This window comes from Pungitius pungitius, chromosome 17 (genome assembly GCF_949316345.1).
Source record: "Pungitius pungitius chromosome 17, fPunPun2.1, whole genome shotgun sequence".
NCBI lineage: Eukaryota > Metazoa > Chordata > Actinopteri > Perciformes > Gasterosteidae > Pungitius > Pungitius pungitius.
Window position 1 is genome coordinate 5,731,737 of NC_084916.1, and position 17,657 is coordinate 5,749,393.

Below are 17,657 nucleotides of genomic sequence, written 5' to 3' on the forward strand. Positions count from 1 at the left end.
TAGTCAAGGTAGAGTCTAAAGAGGTGTGTCTTGAGTTTTCGGCGGAAGAAAGTAAAGTCTCTGTGGTCCTGATGTCGTCAAAGAGCTCATTCCACCATCTGGGAGCAAGGAAACAAAGAGTCGCGATCTCTCCGAGTGCTTTTCTCTCAGAGAGGGAGGAACAAGCAGCTTGGCAGATGCAATAAACAATAGAATGTACTAATGCTATTATTGCAAAAAGGTATTTGCTAGTTTGCAGTTAGTAGTTGTTGTAGTAGTTGTTCCAGTTTGAGGAACTCTTTGCTAGCAAATTGATTGCACTGACAAACTCTGAAACCCAGAAAACTGTTGTCACCCATTGGTTTGTGGACTAGTTTTGAATCCTTTGGTTCAGCATTTTGGCCGCAATCGTTGCTTCCGTTACCAAAATGACACAGGAGGTTGAGGGTAAGTGTAACCAAATGCTGAATAAGTCATTTTAAGCAGCCAAAATTGTACTGAAGAAAAACCTGCATTACATGTTACATTACATGTAATGTAATGTAATTACATTACATTAATGTAATTACATTACATGCATGTATCCACGTTCATTGTAGAATCTCCATGATCTCATCCCCATGTTGGAGGTACTCCCCTTCCTCCTTCCCCAGTTCATTCTTTCTGTTCTCCACTTTACTATCCACCAAAGGTGGAAAGTAACGAATTACATTTACTCGCGTTACTGTAATTAAGTCGTTTTTTTGTCTACTTCTACTTTTAAAGTATTTTTTTCTGTAATCTGTAATTTTACTTTTACTTATGTCTTTTTTGTTTGTATTGCACTTCGCTACATTTTAAATCATATCCGTTACTGAGTAAAAAAAAATCCAAAGAAAAAAAAATGCGAAGGAAAAAAAAATCGCGCCCAGGAAACTAACTTCACTGCACTGATTGAGTGATGAGCGGGAGAACAAACGCGCTAAACAAGAATGATGGAGACGGACAAAACAGATGCAAACCCAGCTGAAATCGAATGAAAATATGAAGCGTAGCCGCTAAACCAGAAGTACGTTGATTTTCACACTAAGAATTGACGCAACCGTCTGTAATGACTGCGGTTACCAGGGTAACAAGAGGAGAAAAGTTCATTAACGGATATAAATAAATAATCCTGGTCTGACGGATGTATTAGCAGCAGTAGGTGACTACACTCGCTGCTCTTGGCTCTGATATTTATTGTCCACATATTGTTTAAGGAGACGCAGAGTAAACGGTCCGCCACTGGAGTGAACCGTCGGTCGGACCGCCAGCGTCAACCCCCCATCAGCGCAACCCCCCGGCCAACGCCACCCCGCGTTCGGTCGAAGTCGGCAGTATCTGGCCTGAACCTGAAACGGGTTTGACACCCGGCTGGTTGTAGTAATGTTTAAAATGTTTTATTGGATGATCTGCACTAAAATCATCTATCTCTTTTATTTTTATTTTATTATTTTTGCTATTACACTTTAATTTGTAACGGTCTTCCTTCAATTAAAAACAACTACATTGAGATTTATTTTCCCTTGTCTTTTTTTAACTACACTAGAATCCCGCACCCCACCCAGCTGTTAGAAAAGTAACTCAGTAACTTTTACTCTGAGTACATTTTTAATGAGCTACTTTTTACTTTTACTTGAGAAAATTTTTAGACTGGTAACTCTACTTGTACTTCAGTAAAATGTTACTTAAGTAACAGTACTTTTACTTGAGTACAACATTTTGTTACTCTTTCCACCTCTGCCATCCACAGTATGTCTTTGCTTAGTATGAAATGTTATTCATAATGTCATCAGTAGTTTATCATTATTATGGGTCAAGAACTCCCTTATGCAATTGGGAAGTTCAAGGACACCTTGGTATCTGTCTAGGCATCCAACGATATATTTGTTGACAGTGTGTGCCTTTCTTTAACACAGTCTGTAAGGTTTAATTCATGAGAGATTGCATTTTGTATAATGTTGTCTCTTTCAAATGACTATTGAAGCCCTCATTTCTGTCAAACAATGAGGGATCCATCTGTGCAGCATGCAGCTACATTGGTATGCAAAGATTATACTTGTTGTGTGGCATTTGAATTGCGTAAAAAGGAAGGCGCACTCACTCATGATGCAACAGTTGCCAACTTCTTGTTACTTACTTCCTTTCCACCTCCTGAGTGTTCAGTTGTCCTGCTAGTCTGCCTGCTATTTTTGACTCCTTTAGCTCATTGGTATTGGTTTTAATCAGTTACTTTTGTACAGCAGGATTAAGCGATGTAGCCAGCATGCAACACTTTACAGAATAAAAGCTCTCTGTGGTATGGCTCCTGCTCACATCTACAATTTCCCCTTTTCTGGCCTAAGAGTTTATATCTTTTTTCATTCATTTTTTTCTAAATGGATAAGGATTTTAACTTTTATTTGTCCTTCTGTTCAAGAGTCTGTTGAGTTCAAGTCCTTGCAATTACTTGGGAAGTTTTTTATAGTAATAGTTGGTTGATATTATTGTGGGCAGCTTTCATCTTGCAAAATTGTACATGTCTTGAATTGATCATTATTTATGTCTCTTATGAATGGCAGAAGGTCATATACATACATGTATATAGATATATATATACTTAGGACATATACAGCAGAAGTAAGTAGTTAAAACAAGTATTGAACACGTCACCATTTTTCTCAGTAAATATATTTCCAAAGGAGCTATTGACATGAAATTTTCCCCAGATGTTGGTAACAAAGAAACCAAAACAAAGAAGTTCAGAAATAAAGTTATGTGTAATAATGTGAAATGACACAGGGAAAAAGTATTAAACACGCTTCCTGATATTTATTCAATACTTTGTACAAAAGCCTTTGTTGGTAATGACAGCTTCAAGACGCCTCCTGTCTGGAGAAACTAGTCACATGCATTGCTCTGGTGTGATTTGGGCCCATTCTTCCACACAAACCGTCTTCAAATCTTGAAGGTTCCGTGGGGCCTCTTCTATGAATCTTAGTCTTCAGTTCTTTTCCATAGAAAAGGTATTGAACACATGAAGAAAGGGAGGTGCAAAAAGGTATGGAAATTCAGTAGTTGAAAAACAATCCACACCCTTGTTAGTGCAAATAAATATCATCAGCTGGTTCAGTCCCAACTGATGGCCTACAAAAATGTCTCATTCCCAAGGTGTCACACAACACACATCTCATGATGGGTAAAAGCAAAGAGCTGTCTCAAGACCTTCACAACCTAGTTGTTACAAAACACAATGATGGCCTTGGTTATAGACTCATTTCTAAGCTTCTGAATGTTCCAGTGAGCACTGTTGGCTCCATAATACAGAAGTGGAAAGACAATCATTTCACCATTAATTTGTTTCGACCACGTGCTCCTCGCAAGATTTCTGACAGAGGAGTGAAAAGAATAATCAGAAGAGTTGTCCAAGAGCAGAGCTTAAAAAAAACCCGCAATTAGCAGGTACTGTTGTTTCAAAGAGAACACTTAAGTAATGCACTCCACCGCCATGGCCTGTATGCATGCTCACCACACAGGACTCCATTGCTGAAAAAAAGCATGTTGAAGCTCGTTTAAAGTTTGCTGCACAACATGTGGAAAAGCCAATGAAATACTGTGAGAATGTAGTGTGGACACATGAGAGCCAAATGGTATTGTTTGGATGCCATAATACACACCGTGTTTGGAGGAGAAATGGCACTGTACATCACCCTAAAAACACCATACCAACAGCGACGTTTGGAGGTGGGAACATCATGATGTGGGGCTGCTTCTCAGCAAACGGTACTGGCAAACTTCCCATAATTGAAGGAATGATGTCTGGGCAAATTTACAGAGACATTCTTGACAGAAATCTGCTGCCATCTACCAGGATGATGAAGATGAAACGAGGGACAATGATCCCAAACACACAGCCAAGGAAACTCTCAACTAGTTTCAAAGAAAGAAAATAAAGCTGCTAGAATGGCCCAGCCAATCACCTGACTTAAATCCCATTGAAAATCTATGGAAAGAACTGAAGACCAAGATTCATAGAAGAGGCTCACGGAACCTTCTAGATTTGAAGACTGTGTGGAAGAATGGGCCCAAATCACACCAGAGCAATGCATCTGACTAGTTCCTCCATACAGCAGGTGTCTTGAAGCTGTCATTACCAACAAAGGCTTTTGTACAAAGTATTGAATAAATATCAGGAAGCGTGTTCAATACTTTTTCCCTGTGTCATTTCACATTATTACACATAACTTTATTTCTGAACTTCTTTATTTTGGTTTCTTTGTATGTATGTATTACTTGAGTTGTTACCAACATCTGGTAAAACGTCATGCCAATAGCTCCTTCGGAAATATATTTACTGAGAAAAATGGTGACGTTATACTTATTCCACTCGCTGTACATATATATCTATATTATATATGAGAGGAAGTGAGATTTTCTTCTTAGTGTGTGACCATCTTCAATGCACTTTATATTATTTAACACTGAATAGTCATTTATATATTTATCCATACACATTTTTTAGCCATACAACATTCTGAAAGAAAGCAGTAATATTACAACACACACCCACGACCATTTCTATGGCAACAGTTGGTATATAGTCAAATATCCAGTGAGAATACGCACCACCACCTACATCCACAAATAGATGTCCTCTATCAGGGTAAATGCAATGCTGTCAGGCCCCATGTCCATTTTAAGGCCTTTGCTCTGCCATAGAGAGTCGGCCCAGTTTCAAATTAAGGAAATGCATTTTCACTGCAAGTGCAAAAATAGGCAATGACAGTAAAATAGACAGAAAGGGGAAGTAACTGAAACAAAGACAGGAAAAATCTACAGAGTACCGTGTAGTAGTATTCTCTCATAATTGTTCTCACTGTCCTATTTACATTTAAACATGTTAGTTGGCCGGACCTAAAGTGAATCTTAATGCTGTACTCAATGATGAACATAATGCCAACTCACCCGCAGGTTGATCTCCCTCATTCTCTCTTGTCGCAGCTTCGATAGATTGGCAACTCTGGACATTGTAACAATCTCAAAATAAAATATCCAATACAGGCGTATGTGTACTTCCGTGGATACCCTCAAATCCCTACCAAAGAGAAAGAAACTCAAAAATCTTCCGACAATGGCCAACTGCAATGTGCTTCTGCTTCTAGTGAAGTGACTGTTCCTGTGAGAAATCTGACTTCTGAATCATCACCGCCCACTCACACACACACACACACACACACAAAGTGTTCAGCTGCGTGTGAATGCCTGGTATAGATGATTATCTGCTCTTTACTACATCCCAACAGGAAACCGTTTAATATTGGCTTATATTTAAAAGCATCAATGCTACAAAATATTTTATATATTTTATGTCTGTGAGCAAGATGAGATAGTGTGCTTTAACATGAAAAAACATCCAATACAATTCAGCTCCTTTATTTGTTAGGTGAGACAATTATTTGCAGAATAGTGAGGTGAGTGCCCCATTGTTCTTTCTTTACTATTGAGGGGATCTGCTGCAGTTTTTAGGAACCAGTGACAAACACACATTTGAAATCGTGCATTTACATGTTAGTGCACATGGAACCACCGAGAAGCAATGAAAATGCGCCCAATCTCAATTCTTGCACCAATTAAAGGTCACACAATTGCTTATTAGCGGGAAGTAAATTCAGGGATTCATGGTCCGATTATTGCCATTATGCAATACAAGATTGCACAACGCGATCCAGTTATAGCCCATTCACAATACAAAAAACACTGCAATTTTATTTTGAAATAAAAAAACGTACCATTTACAGGGCTGTTACTGTGCTCGCTTTCCGCTTTGACATGATTTTTATCAGTCTGAAGTTGCTTTTGCATTGCCTGTGGAGTCTTCTTGATTGTGCACCCATCTCTTCAGTGCATGCACTGATAAGGAGCTAGCGGGGTGTTTATATATATGCTAATACAGGTGCACCAGAACGCGCATTTCGGGGGAGCACAGCTGAGAACATTTTGGTTGTTGATCTCTGGTCAATTGGCATGAATCATTTGCGCTGGACGCGACAGAGACGGGGCGTGGCTTATCACCCTGAAAGCAGTTTACCATTTCACAATTGTTGTCAGACCGGCGTTGTGTTTGGGTACAAAATAGCAACCGTAGGCGCAGACTGTGAATTTAACCAACTTACAACTTTGTCTGGATGACTGCTGCTTCCAGCAGAAAATGAGGCTAACCAAAGTCCTATAGCTGTGTAATGCTAAAGCACATCCAAACAGATCTTTAAAGAGTTACTCACACATTATTCTTGAGAAAACTTTCTGACCGGCTGGGGCTATTACCGGAGGACCACTGACAGAGGTCCCGGCGGACCAGCCGTTTGCATACGAGCAGCAACTCAGGTACGCTGCGACCAGATGGATGCAGCCGGACGGTGCAGCAGGGGCGCAGGGAGTGGTAATGTTGGTGCAGTTCGGGGAGGGGCTGCTGGCGCGGGTCCGATATCATTGCCACGCTGGAGACTGCCATCAACCTGGCTGAGGGTCAAGTGGCCGTGCATCCCAGTGGCTGGGAGCACCTTACGGGGTAGGTTATCCTTTGCCCGGCCAGTAAAGAGCCGGCCACCGCAAAGAGGGCTAGAGTGATGGCCCTCAGGCCCACTGCCAGCTGACCCCAGCAAGCACAGGCACCCTTTCCAACCAGGAGGGTTCTCATTTGCCAGGGCAGGAGTGTTGGAGGTGCGTGCAGCCCAGACACCTTCGGAGATAATGTCCCCTGATGGAGGTGGGGCAGGTGGTTCGGGTTTCCAGTTCTCCATTACCCTCCCCAGGTCCAGGACTGACGTGACACGTTCCGATAAGAATCTAGGGGCGTGCACATCAGGCAATACTGGATACGGGCTGTATGCAGTTGATGATTTACCAGAGCTTGGTTCGGCCCGGGGCTTTGGTGGAGGCATTTTGGGGGAGTAGGGGTGTGTGCCTACATATGCTATTGCTACACTTGTCTGCTGGAATTGGTTGAACAAAAATTAAAACCCATAAAAATCCATGTGAAAAAAATTACTTCTCACTGTTCTCAGGTCAAATATTTATGCAATTAAAATGTGATTAATTTTGATTAATTAATTACAAAGCCTCTAATTAATTAGATTAATATTTCTAATCGAGTCCCAGCCCTAGTTAATATAAAAAAGATACTAGAGATACATTTTAAACTGTTTGACTGACAAGCAGCATTAGGTTTGACACATCATGATGATATAATGAAGACGGACATCATTCAAATGTATTAAACGCCCCCTATAAAATCCCACATTCAGATTGAATTCTTAGTACATTGTTAGAAATCCTTTGAATCATTTTATGAACTGCACACATATGTTTTTATTCTTATAGTTGTTACCAAACCCTCCTCATTATAAATATTCAGGGTTATTGTGCCTTGGGGATTGAAAAATAGAAGTGTATGACAGATAGACAGATGCATTTATTTTGTCTTGACGTAGTACAATGTTTTTAAACGGGACAACTACTGAACTCAAATATCTGAATAATAATAATCCTAATATCCTTTCTTTCACTCTTTTAAATCCCCCACTTGCTGAAAGTAATAAATCAACAGTATACTCCTTTAAGTTGGGATCAGAATGACAGTTCTAATATATTACAGCCAACAATAAATTAACATTACAATGATATTAACTTCAAATAACATAAAAACAATAAAAGGTGTGTTTCATAACCACACAAAAACATTTCAACAGTCAAACATGTTTTAAGTAAGAAAACTATTTGCGACTGATATATTGTAAATTTACCATTACTCACATAAACAATGTGCACGGACTCTTAAGATACGTGATTATAGTGTACTACATACTAGTGGTGTCAGGATCTTATCCTGAGACTCTGGCTGTGTGTGTGTCACTTTTATTTATCTAAATCAGTGGTTCTCAACTTGTCTGGCTCCGGGACCCACCATCACTCCTTAATGACAAGCCGAAAAGTGTTATCTTTTCCCGTTCTAATTGCCGCGCTTGACTGAAAACATGGACGAACGAGCCGGCAAAAAAACGACACTCCGCTGCATTAGAAAAAGTCCCTTCAAAATAAAATGTATTATTTATTTTATTATTTTATTTTTTTCCCATGCAAAGGCCCGCAACCCACTAAAAACGAGTCCGCGCGACCTACCAGTTGAGAATCACTGATCTAAATTACTAATCCTCTATTCTTTTAATGATATTAATACATCAACATGAACATGTTACATTGATCCATATCATATACATGCTGTACTCATGTACTGTGGTTGCAGAAGTGAAATATTAATTCTGTGATCATCTTATCAAGGACAGGATGACTACCTCTTGCACATTGTTGGGACACACATTTATTAATTCAACAATACTTTTATACTTCTTATATTCCAGCCTCTGACTCACCAACAGAAGGTTTGTTGTCACATTATAATAGGTAAGATTTTAATTACCTACATGACTCTGACAAGAATAGTTTTTCTCAGGTGACATCCGTATTTACATTCTGCCGTGACATAACACCTCAGAGAGCCGTATTTGCAGAGTTCACGGCTGGGTTGTCACCGATTCTATTGGCTCCACCTGGGGTTCAGTGGGTGGGGTTGAGATGTCCTCCATCTGCTCTGAATCTGGTCCGGTCACAACTACAGACACCTGTTGACACACAAATAGCAGTAAAATTACTTGCATAGGATATAAAACATGTTGAATGCTTATTTAATGTGTCATTAGTGTGCTATTGTGTCATATTCTATTGTGGCTAATTCAACATGAAATCGCCCTACACTATGGTTAACAATGTGTAAAAAAAACCAATCAAAAACATATCACTTACACCACCTCTGTTTGAGAGGCAGGAAAGAAATTAGAAGTTTTTGTGTCTTAAATGTTTTCGTACAGACTTCAGGAGACCAACGTCAGAAAACATCTCCGCCTGATTTATTAGATTTGTTTACTTCCTATCTCCCGGTGTGCCGCAAGAAAACAAAATTGACGCCGGAAACAAAACCGCCGCCAGCTGCAGTCAGTGGCATCGAGCAAAGCAAGACGATAGCTGACGGGGGAGAGAGAGCATTTTGCATTAAAAGTCAAACAAACAGAGGAGAACATTCCAGAGGAATTCCCCCACAAACAAAGGGACCACTTTACACACAGCTATGCATCTCCACATCTACCATGCGCAGCACACGGTCTGAAAAGGACCACCATTGTTGCCAAAAAACGTCTTGGCTAAACATCAGGAGATTGTTGGCTATTCAAACACAGCGACCCAGAGAAATTCTGCATTGGAGATGATCAAATGGGTCTTTATTTGTGTTTAATATAATATTAATGTTTGTTAATTCTTCAATTTATTTTTCATTACTTGACAAACTTTAAATCACGATTAATCATTTCAAGATGTGCAATTAATTAGTTTTTTTTAATCTATTGACAGCCCTAATATATTTACATGTATTTGTGTTCATATGTGTTTCAAACAAATGTACCAAACAGCAAAAAGAGGAATTAAAGTGTAATTATTACCTGAGAGGCCTCGGCTGCAGCTGGAGGCGTCTGCGTAGCTGGAACAGGTGGAGGACGCGTCTGAGGGTAGACGGGTCTCTTACTGGGAGCCTGCAGGACACACACCAACACACATTGTTAAAAACTGGATTATTATAGTTACACTAACTGTTCATAATGCTTCATGAAAAAAATGATCATACATTATGAAGAATGTTTTAATGAATTAGATGGTCAGTATAATCAGAATGTTTGATACTAATTAAAAAATACCCCTCAAATAAATGTATTGAATTAAAATACTAAATACTGGTGTCAGAAAATGTAAAAAAATAAAATACATGTATTTTGTCTTTAAACTATAGCATATATTTTATTCTGAATTTTCTGTTTTCTCATAATCTGGTATAGCAGAGCAATATATAGCTGGGCTCTATAATACACAACGCTCTGGTGCAGAGGAATCCCTCAAGGTGTCAAACAGAAGCGACTTAAGTGGCAATAAGTTGCAACACAAGAATCAATAATGAAATTCGTTGCAGACTCTTAATAATCAAATTTAAATAATTTTTTGTTGCTGCCCTACAGGGGTCTGTGACTTCAGAGATGACTTCCTCCGCATCTCTAAATAACATCCATTTAATGATTTTTTTGCAATCAACCATGGAAGTCTGGAAGACATTATACAACATCTGAAGTCTTCCACCTGCTGCCTAGATATCATACCAACATACTTTTTAAAGATTATTTCAAACTCCTTGACCACTGATCTCTTACAAATTGTAAGCACATCCCTTCTCTCAGGTGTCTGCCCACAAGGCCACAAAAGTGCAGTTATTCATCCCATCCTTAAAAAGTCTAACAAATAAATATTATAGGCCAATATCAAACCCCAACTCTTTAGGTAGAATTATTTTTTATCACTGAAAGGACCTTTTCTACAGCTTAATGACGTCTTGGCCGTAAATAAGTGATTTAATGTCTAATGCACCACAGTACTGAAATTGCAGTTGTGATGGTTTTCAAGTACAGTAAACAGGGACAGTGGTAGAACTAGAGTCTTAATGTTACTGGATGTCAGTACTGCGTTGGACACGGTCGACCATGACATACCAAACAGACTAGAATCCTGGGAAGGACACAGCACTGGACTCGTTTGAATCCTACTTGAACGGTGGACAATACTTTGTATCACAGCTAATTTCACATCAGAGCAGACCGAAAACATGTGGTGTTCCCCATGTTGAAAGAAACATGGAAGTAAAAAGTATGCTATGCTAATTATGCAGACGACCCACTAATCTACATAACTATACCAGGGGTATACAGTATAATCCTGAACGAGGGTAAACCATAGAACAAATAAACAACAGAATTTTCTTTGATTAAACTTCAATCACTGATTTTACAAACCACAAACCTGTCACTAATTTCACTTCATCCATTTGTTTTCATCTTTTAGAGTAGATTCAATTTAACTTTATTGTCATTGCACTTGTCTTGCACTAGTCTTGTTCACCTGTCCACTAACTTATTTTAGATCATCTCTTATTTATACATTTGATCATTCATTTATTCATACTATTTTTTCAGTAATTTTTGGTCCTCCATAGGTGATGACGAGTGGAGTATTTCAACGCTGATTGGCTTTGGCATGACTCAGGCACCGTTTTTCAAAAGGAAATTGGAAAACTGTCATGGCCAGCAGAGTGACTTTGTAAAAGCTGCACTTGTCCCTGTGAAAGCACAACTCACTTTCAACAAAGAAAAGCACTTAGCCTAAAATACAATAAACTTCTGGTGGGCCCCAACTTAATTTCTATTTAATGACATTTACTTATTGAAAGTAGTATTGAAAAACGAATTATTCATACCCCCAATTCCCTTATTGCATTTACCTGTATGTTAATATTCTAAATATGTGAACTAGCCCATTTACCAATGTCTGAATTGTAACCCTATAGTTAAGCATTATTTGGATACTTTGGGTACTTGAAGGGTTCACCTGGGTTCCACCAGCAGCTAGGACAGTGAGTCCAAACAGCATGGCTGTGATGCAAATCAACAACTCCAGCACCAGGAAAATCACCAGCGTCCCCAGGATCCCATCAATCAACAGCTAGCCAGAAAAATCAGAACAGGAAGAGTATGTGCGTTGGAACAAAGAGTTTCTTAATGTGACACTGATGAGAGCATGAACAAATAGAAGTGTAAAATATGTGTATCAAATCCATGCACTCGACAAGACAACAGAGCCTATCTGACCAAAGTATTAGTTGTAACAGTAGTCAATCACTTACTTTACACTTTTGCTCGATCAGCCCGGTGCATTTCCTGAAACAATGTTGCTGTAGTGACAGTAAAGACAGAGAAAAAGGGAGTCTTCTTCTTCACATGTATGTTCATTATGAATTTATGTGACTCTACTGGGATCTGATGTGGTTTTGTGGATACTACCTAGCTTACCTCCTCTACGGAGTGACAAAGAATCATGCATTTGGGACCCCGTTGCCATGTATATATTTATTTGTTGTATTGTATATTATTTCTGCAGCTCATTTCATGTGATATCTCCACGCTGCTGCAGCTCCCTCCACCAGACTACACGTTCCCCGTGTGCTCATGTTTTCAGAAGTCAATGGGTTTTGTGAAGGTTTAAATTTAAAGTTTAATTAAAATAATCCCACCTGTACATTTTGTCTTAAAAAGCAGTTGCTAAATGGTGCATTCAGCTCAAAAGAGGACATGTATAAATAACAATAAAAACAAGTCAGTTAAAAAAATATGAGTCTACTCCAAACATTCTATCACTTTGGGAAAGAGGCTATTAGTAAATATAAAAAATAGTAGTTGACCATTAAATATCTGCGAGGATGTGACAGCCAGCAGGCTCAACCACTGCTACTTCTTTTTACATTCACAGATGGACTGGGAAATGTATTTTTAGACTGACGGAGACAAAAGACAGTAGAACCTGAGAGAGGTACTTTTGTTCAGCAAAATACACTATGTGTCCTGCAAACATTGTTTCAGTCTTGCACCAGGAAAGACTCTCGTCTCCCAGAGATAAACATATCACAGGCTGCTTCATTTCAATATCAATACTGATCCTTTAGTCTAGTGCTGTGGATGATATTACTAATCAGATATTCCTAAACATTAATTGACCACATGTCAATTCACTTTACAGCTTTGTTACAGTATTTGCTATTTTCTTATGCCCCAGATTGTTTCATGATCATTGAATCTAATGTATATCCTATGGTGCCTGTGTGTACAGGTCTTCAAGACAATACCACGGCATGTAGCTCCAGTCTGCGGCAGTGTTCACAGTGGTAGGAGTCCTGGCGGTAGGGCAGATGTTTGGACATGAGACCCAAAGCAGCTGTGGCAAATGCAGCACTGATGAGGTGTAGCACCAGGACGAATTTCACCTAAAAATGACAACAGAAGTGCTTTACTCCAAACCTAACCCGCCATCGAAAAGCATGTCTCTTCCATGCACTACGCTGATAAGGCTTCTATTACCCTTCTGTTACTGTCAAGTCTGCAAATCTGATATTATTTTCCCCTAGTGAGTCTGTGGACAAGTTTTATCCCCTCACAAGCGTTCAAGTGTGTGGTTTAGATTAAAATGACCATCCAGTTCAAAGATAATTTCAAACAGTCATCAGTAGGAATATCGCCGTCTGCACTCCTCCGTATCACAGCACAAGTACTCAACCCTTTGCTACAGCGCACTAGTCAATACATGCATTTCCCCACCACTGATGCCCAATTAACACCAACCTCATTGTCACTGATTTTTAGTTTCTCTGTTTTGACTTTGGCTGATCCATGATAGAAAGAGAGAAGGAGGTCCATTCACTTGGCATTTAAATGCAGAGGGCTGAAGAAAGGCGCTGATTACCTGATGAGCTGCAGGGTTTGTAAATACGACGTAGACTGAAGTTGTCAAAGCGAGCGCCACCTGCGCGTTTTACGTGGCGCTGATAACGCTACGTTTGCTAATGTAGGTACATGAGGCCCTGAGTGATTCCAAATGGCACCGCTGAACACAAGTCAAATATTTCAATATTAAAAAATGAATAAAAGTAACTGTTCCTCAATTGTGTTCCATTGGAGGAAGAATAACCTTCAAATCATGGTCAAATCAGTAAATATCGACTCTTTTTTGACCAGTGTGGATACATACTCACCCAAAACAGAGTAGGTTTCCTTCCACTGTGGACCAACACTGAACCAGACAAGGTCACCTGGTGGGTTACAGTACCGCTTACTTAGATACAGTATTTTCTGCTGTGGGAAATATCTAACAACATGACATGTTTACCAAAACTGACCTGTATCACAACTATCAGGAAGAGGGCTACATCTCCTGTGAAGTGGACCTCATGGATCTGGAGCACGGAGGCACTCAGACAGAGAATCAAAGCCCCAATAACAATCTGGATTGCCTGAGAGAGAAGGAGGTGCACATTCATCTTTATTTACTTGGGTAATAAAAGTTTGATGTTCACTTCAACAGTGATCCACTTTGTACAGTCTGTATCTTACATTATAAGAGCAAACTGATCTAGTAAAAGTAGAAATAGTTCACACAGTGGGGACTAAAGTGATTGTGGTTAGCACAGCAGCAGACTCTCTGCATCTAATGTGAAACTTAAAGTAAACATTGATATTTTGTCAGATCCCTTACCCCTAGAGTCTTTGGCTCCATCTTGAGGTGGGACTGCAGTTGGCCAGGGGAAAGGGTCCCCAATGCAGGCGTTGGATCTTTGTCATCAAAAGCCATCTTGCTGCTGATGGAGAAAAAGAACAAATCATTTACAAAATGATTGAGTGAAAAAAAAGGAGAAAACAATACAGGCTTCACAGTGTTTTTCACGATGCTGGAGATTTCCAATGTTCCTACAGCCTTTTAACTGTGAGGGACCTGTTTTCAGATTGGGAATCCTAATGCTACGTTCACACCAAACGTCGCCTCTAACGCCTTAAACCTTAAACGCGCCACGGACTCTCTGGGGCCAATCTGTGTTCAATTCGCATTAATGGTGTGATTCACGCTAGACGCAACTGACAGGGTGCGTGGCTTATCACCCTTAAACAGTTCAACTTTCCGCCAGTGTTTTTCCTTCGCATTAAACACAGAAGACATAGTGACTCTGTACACGTTGTGGAAGTCCTACTCACGTTGGACCACTAAACATGTCGTTGTGTTTGTGTACTGAATAGCATAGACTCCCAATTACAACATTAGTTTTGCGTTTGCCGCAGCTTAGTTTGAAATTGTGTCGACTTTGCCGCAAACTCGACATGGGAAGACCTGCCACGGTATCACAGATTTGGCTCCAGTCTCATTGTACATCGTATGTAATCGTGTGGCTTGAAACGCTTGTGTTGCGTTCAGTTTGAACATAGCATAAGAGCCTCATTCACTGATGAAGCCTGACATACAGTTGAAAGGTCAAGAAAAGTAGTATTTGGAGTAAACTGAGTAGTTGTAGTAGTAATAGCAGTATAAATGTAGTAGTACTTCTTTTATTGTAGGTCAAATCAGTTGGGTCACTACCACTAGTAGCATTTTTAGTGCTACTACTACTATTTTAGTATTAATAGCAGTCAAAATACTAGTTGTAGTAGTGTTAGTAATAGTAGTATCAGTTGTTGTAGTAGCACTACTACTACAACTACTAGTAATATTAGTGTTATTAATAGTGCTAGTATCAGCTTGTTCACAGAGGTTCCATTCATTTGGAATCATTGAGAAAACTGCTTTAATAGGACCTTAATATTACCTCTTACTTTGTACATTATGAATATTTCATTTCCTGGATTACAGTAGTAAGAGAGGTTCTTAATTTATGTACCCTACATGAAAAATATTTGTATTATCTTTTTGAACATATACTTTTTTTTGAGAAATATAATATCTTTATTTTCTGTATTATGGTCAGAAAAGTTCATGACACATGTATGTTAGTTATTGTCTGGAATTTTTGATTAAATAGCTTTTATTCTGATTACATGTTTAATAGTGTAAATGTCTACTGAGATACTGTTACAATTAATACATTTTAAAACGAGGTCCACATGACCGCAGTGTTTACAGAGAGGTGGTGTTTTGTATTTTACAGTAGTGTGTGACCAATTTATTTATCTGCAAAGTCCCAATTCTTCAATCACTTTCCAGCTTTACCAGAGTTAGTAATGGGAAATATTACAGACATGCTGGTTTTTGACAGACATTCAGTGCTTCATGTTATGACCGCGAATATCGAGAACATTCGATGCAGCAGACACGGGGCCACGGAGGGCCGCAGCGGGACCTGCCACAGCTCCACGGCCAGCTCGAGCACAGGTGGAGGCTTTGCGGGCACGAGCCCTGGATATTTATTTGTACAGGCACGTGCCTCCTTAAAGTTCTATGCCGTTCTTTCTTTGACCGCTGAAACTATTGTGATAACGCATGAAGGCGGTGACGTCACAGCCACCCCGCGCGTCCCCCTCCTGGCATCAATGACACTTGTTTTTGTCCCACGTTAACGTTACCTGTCCTAATTTGTTCCGTGGGACGAAATGCAGTAAGACTACGGTCTTACCTCCTTGGTGTCCCAGCCGCCTCCCCGTAGCTTCCCGGTAAAAGTGTCGCTGTGGTCCGGTTGCTGTGCAGGCTGCAGCAGGGTGTGTTCAGGAGCAAGATTACACTGCAGCACGGATGATGCAGGGGATGATGCAGCGATTTCTGCATGCACGACTGCAGGACGTAGAGTCGGCCTGGCTCCTATTGGATAGAACCTACCTTCCTTAAAAGTGTAGCTCACTTACTGATGTTGAAATTATAATCTATTAAGCACATTTTCTTAGGTAGGTACTTACCTATTTGGGTTTCTTTCTATTAGAGTCTCTCTCTCTCTCTGTGTATATATATATATATATATATATATATATATATATATATATATATATATTACACACACACATTAAGGTGACTTAACAGCCCATAAACCTTTGCTTTGTATCAACAAGAAAATGTATATCACATATTATAGCATCACGCATTAGGCCTATTTATACAATAAAAACAAAATATAGAATTAAGTCTTCTCTTGAAAAAAGTTAATATGAACATACAAGATCTCATTCTCCTTCTTCCAGTAGGTAGCTAAGCGATAATCGATACAATAACTTATCATAAAGTCAAGCAACAATGTCCCAACCATTTTTTTTATTGTCCATCTGTAGCTGCTGTGGAGTGCCTCTGTCTGTATGGATGATGAGAACTACTGATGAGTTTATTCTCAATAAAATAATCCTGCATTTGTTTTCTCCATTAATTAGCTCAAGGTGTGGAGTATACTAATTTTACTATTATCTATGCTGAAGTGCTCATACAAGCAGATGGATAGAGGGTCAAGTTGACGACCAGGTTCATTAACTATAAATAAAATGCATTTAGTGTACACCAAAATCCAACCATGATTCTGGAGATATGTATTCAATAAAGTAATGGGAATGTTGTAAAATCACTCTAGTTTTGAAACTATAATCAAATAGAATATTACCAATGTACAGTTATGATTGTATTCAATTTAATCTACCAAAATGCATTCATGTAATACTTGATAACACTACAATTGATATTCACTGGGAGGCCTTCGAAATCCGAGCTACAATGAACTCACCAGGGGACCACTCCCAGGGGGCGTGGCCACTAACTTTCACACCTCAACTGATCAGTATAAATACTTGTAGGCAGCGATTGTTCTCGAGTTTGCTGGTTGAGACAACAGACATGGTCTAGGGATGGTCGAAGCACTCCCTGTGGCCTGTTGGTTTGTGGAGACCAGCAGCTCCTCAGCTGAGGTGTTCTTTTTAGCACAACACCTTTTCCTTTATTAAATATTTTTGATTTTAACTGTTCATTCCAAGATGTCTCCCTGCTGGAAAACTTTAAACATTTACATTAAGGTTCTCACTAAGCCAGGACCTTGCTTCTCTTCTGTCTTGCTGTTACAGCGTCATGTTGTAGAGCACCGTACAAAACTTTGAGGCTAGACCCCTTACTGTTCAAAAATATCACATTTCAATAAGGCCCAAATAAGATGGTGTCCAGTATAATCTCCACCTCCATCTTGGAGATATCTTCAC

General features: G+C 39.5%; 2 protein-coding genes across 8 annotated transcripts in view; both read right to left on the bottom strand.

Moving 5' to 3' along the window:
* arhgef1a (Rho guanine nucleotide exchange factor (GEF) 1a) overlaps positions 1-5,176 on the bottom strand; it is a 44,149-nt gene extending 38,973 nt beyond the window's left edge. For all 5 annotated transcript variants that reach the window (XM_037473371.2, XM_037473370.2, XM_037473369.2 and 2 more), the window contains exon 1: positions 4,942-5,176. In XM_037473371.2, the coding sequence (XP_037329268.2) occupies positions 4,942-5,004 (63 nt within the window). In that variant the 5' untranslated portion in view covers positions 5,005-5,176. The remainder of the gene's footprint in view (positions 1-4,941) is intronic.
* A 2,251-nt stretch (positions 5,177-7,427) lies between these two features.
* On the bottom strand, positions 7,428-16,445 carry LOC119218809 (uncharacterized). Of its 3 annotated transcripts, XM_037473515.2 has the most exons (10): positions 16,386-16,445; positions 16,109-16,290; positions 14,206-14,308; positions 13,850-13,963; positions 13,706-13,762; positions 12,803-12,940; positions 11,807-11,854; positions 11,512-11,625; positions 9,528-9,617; positions 7,428-8,654 (listed from the first exon to the last, which is right to left on the bottom strand). In XM_037473515.2, the coding sequence occupies exons 2-10, from the start codon at positions 16,255-16,257 to the stop codon at positions 8,547-8,549; spliced, it is 921 nt and encodes a 306-aa protein (XP_037329412.1). In that variant the 5' UTR covers positions 16,258-16,290; positions 16,386-16,445; the 3' UTR covers positions 7,428-8,546. The 3 variants fall into 3 exon arrangements, with proteins under 3 accessions (XP_037329412.1, XP_037329413.1, XP_037329414.1); XM_037473516.2 differs by lacking the exon at positions 16,386-16,445 and having other exon boundaries at positions 14,206-14,305; positions 16,109-16,320; XM_037473517.2 differs by lacking the exons at positions 11,807-11,854; positions 16,386-16,445 and having other exon boundaries at positions 16,109-16,318.
* Between the last annotated feature and the right edge of the window lie 1,212 nt (positions 16,446-17,657).

Bases quoted from the DNA above. Each gene is read 5' to 3' on its own strand.
- LOC119218809 (XM_037473515.2), bottom strand. From the start codon at position 16,257: ATGCAGAAATCGCTGCATCATCCCCTGCATCATCCGTGCTGCAGTGTA. The intron at 12,941-13,705 runs GTGAGTATGTAT...TGTCATTTTTAG, and splicing joins GGAAACCTACTCTGTTTTGG to GTGAAATTCGTCCTGGTGCT. The intron at 8,655-9,527 runs GTAATAATTACA...GTGTGTCAACAG, and splicing joins CTGCAGCCGAGGCCTCTCAG to GTGTCTGTAGTTGTGACCGG.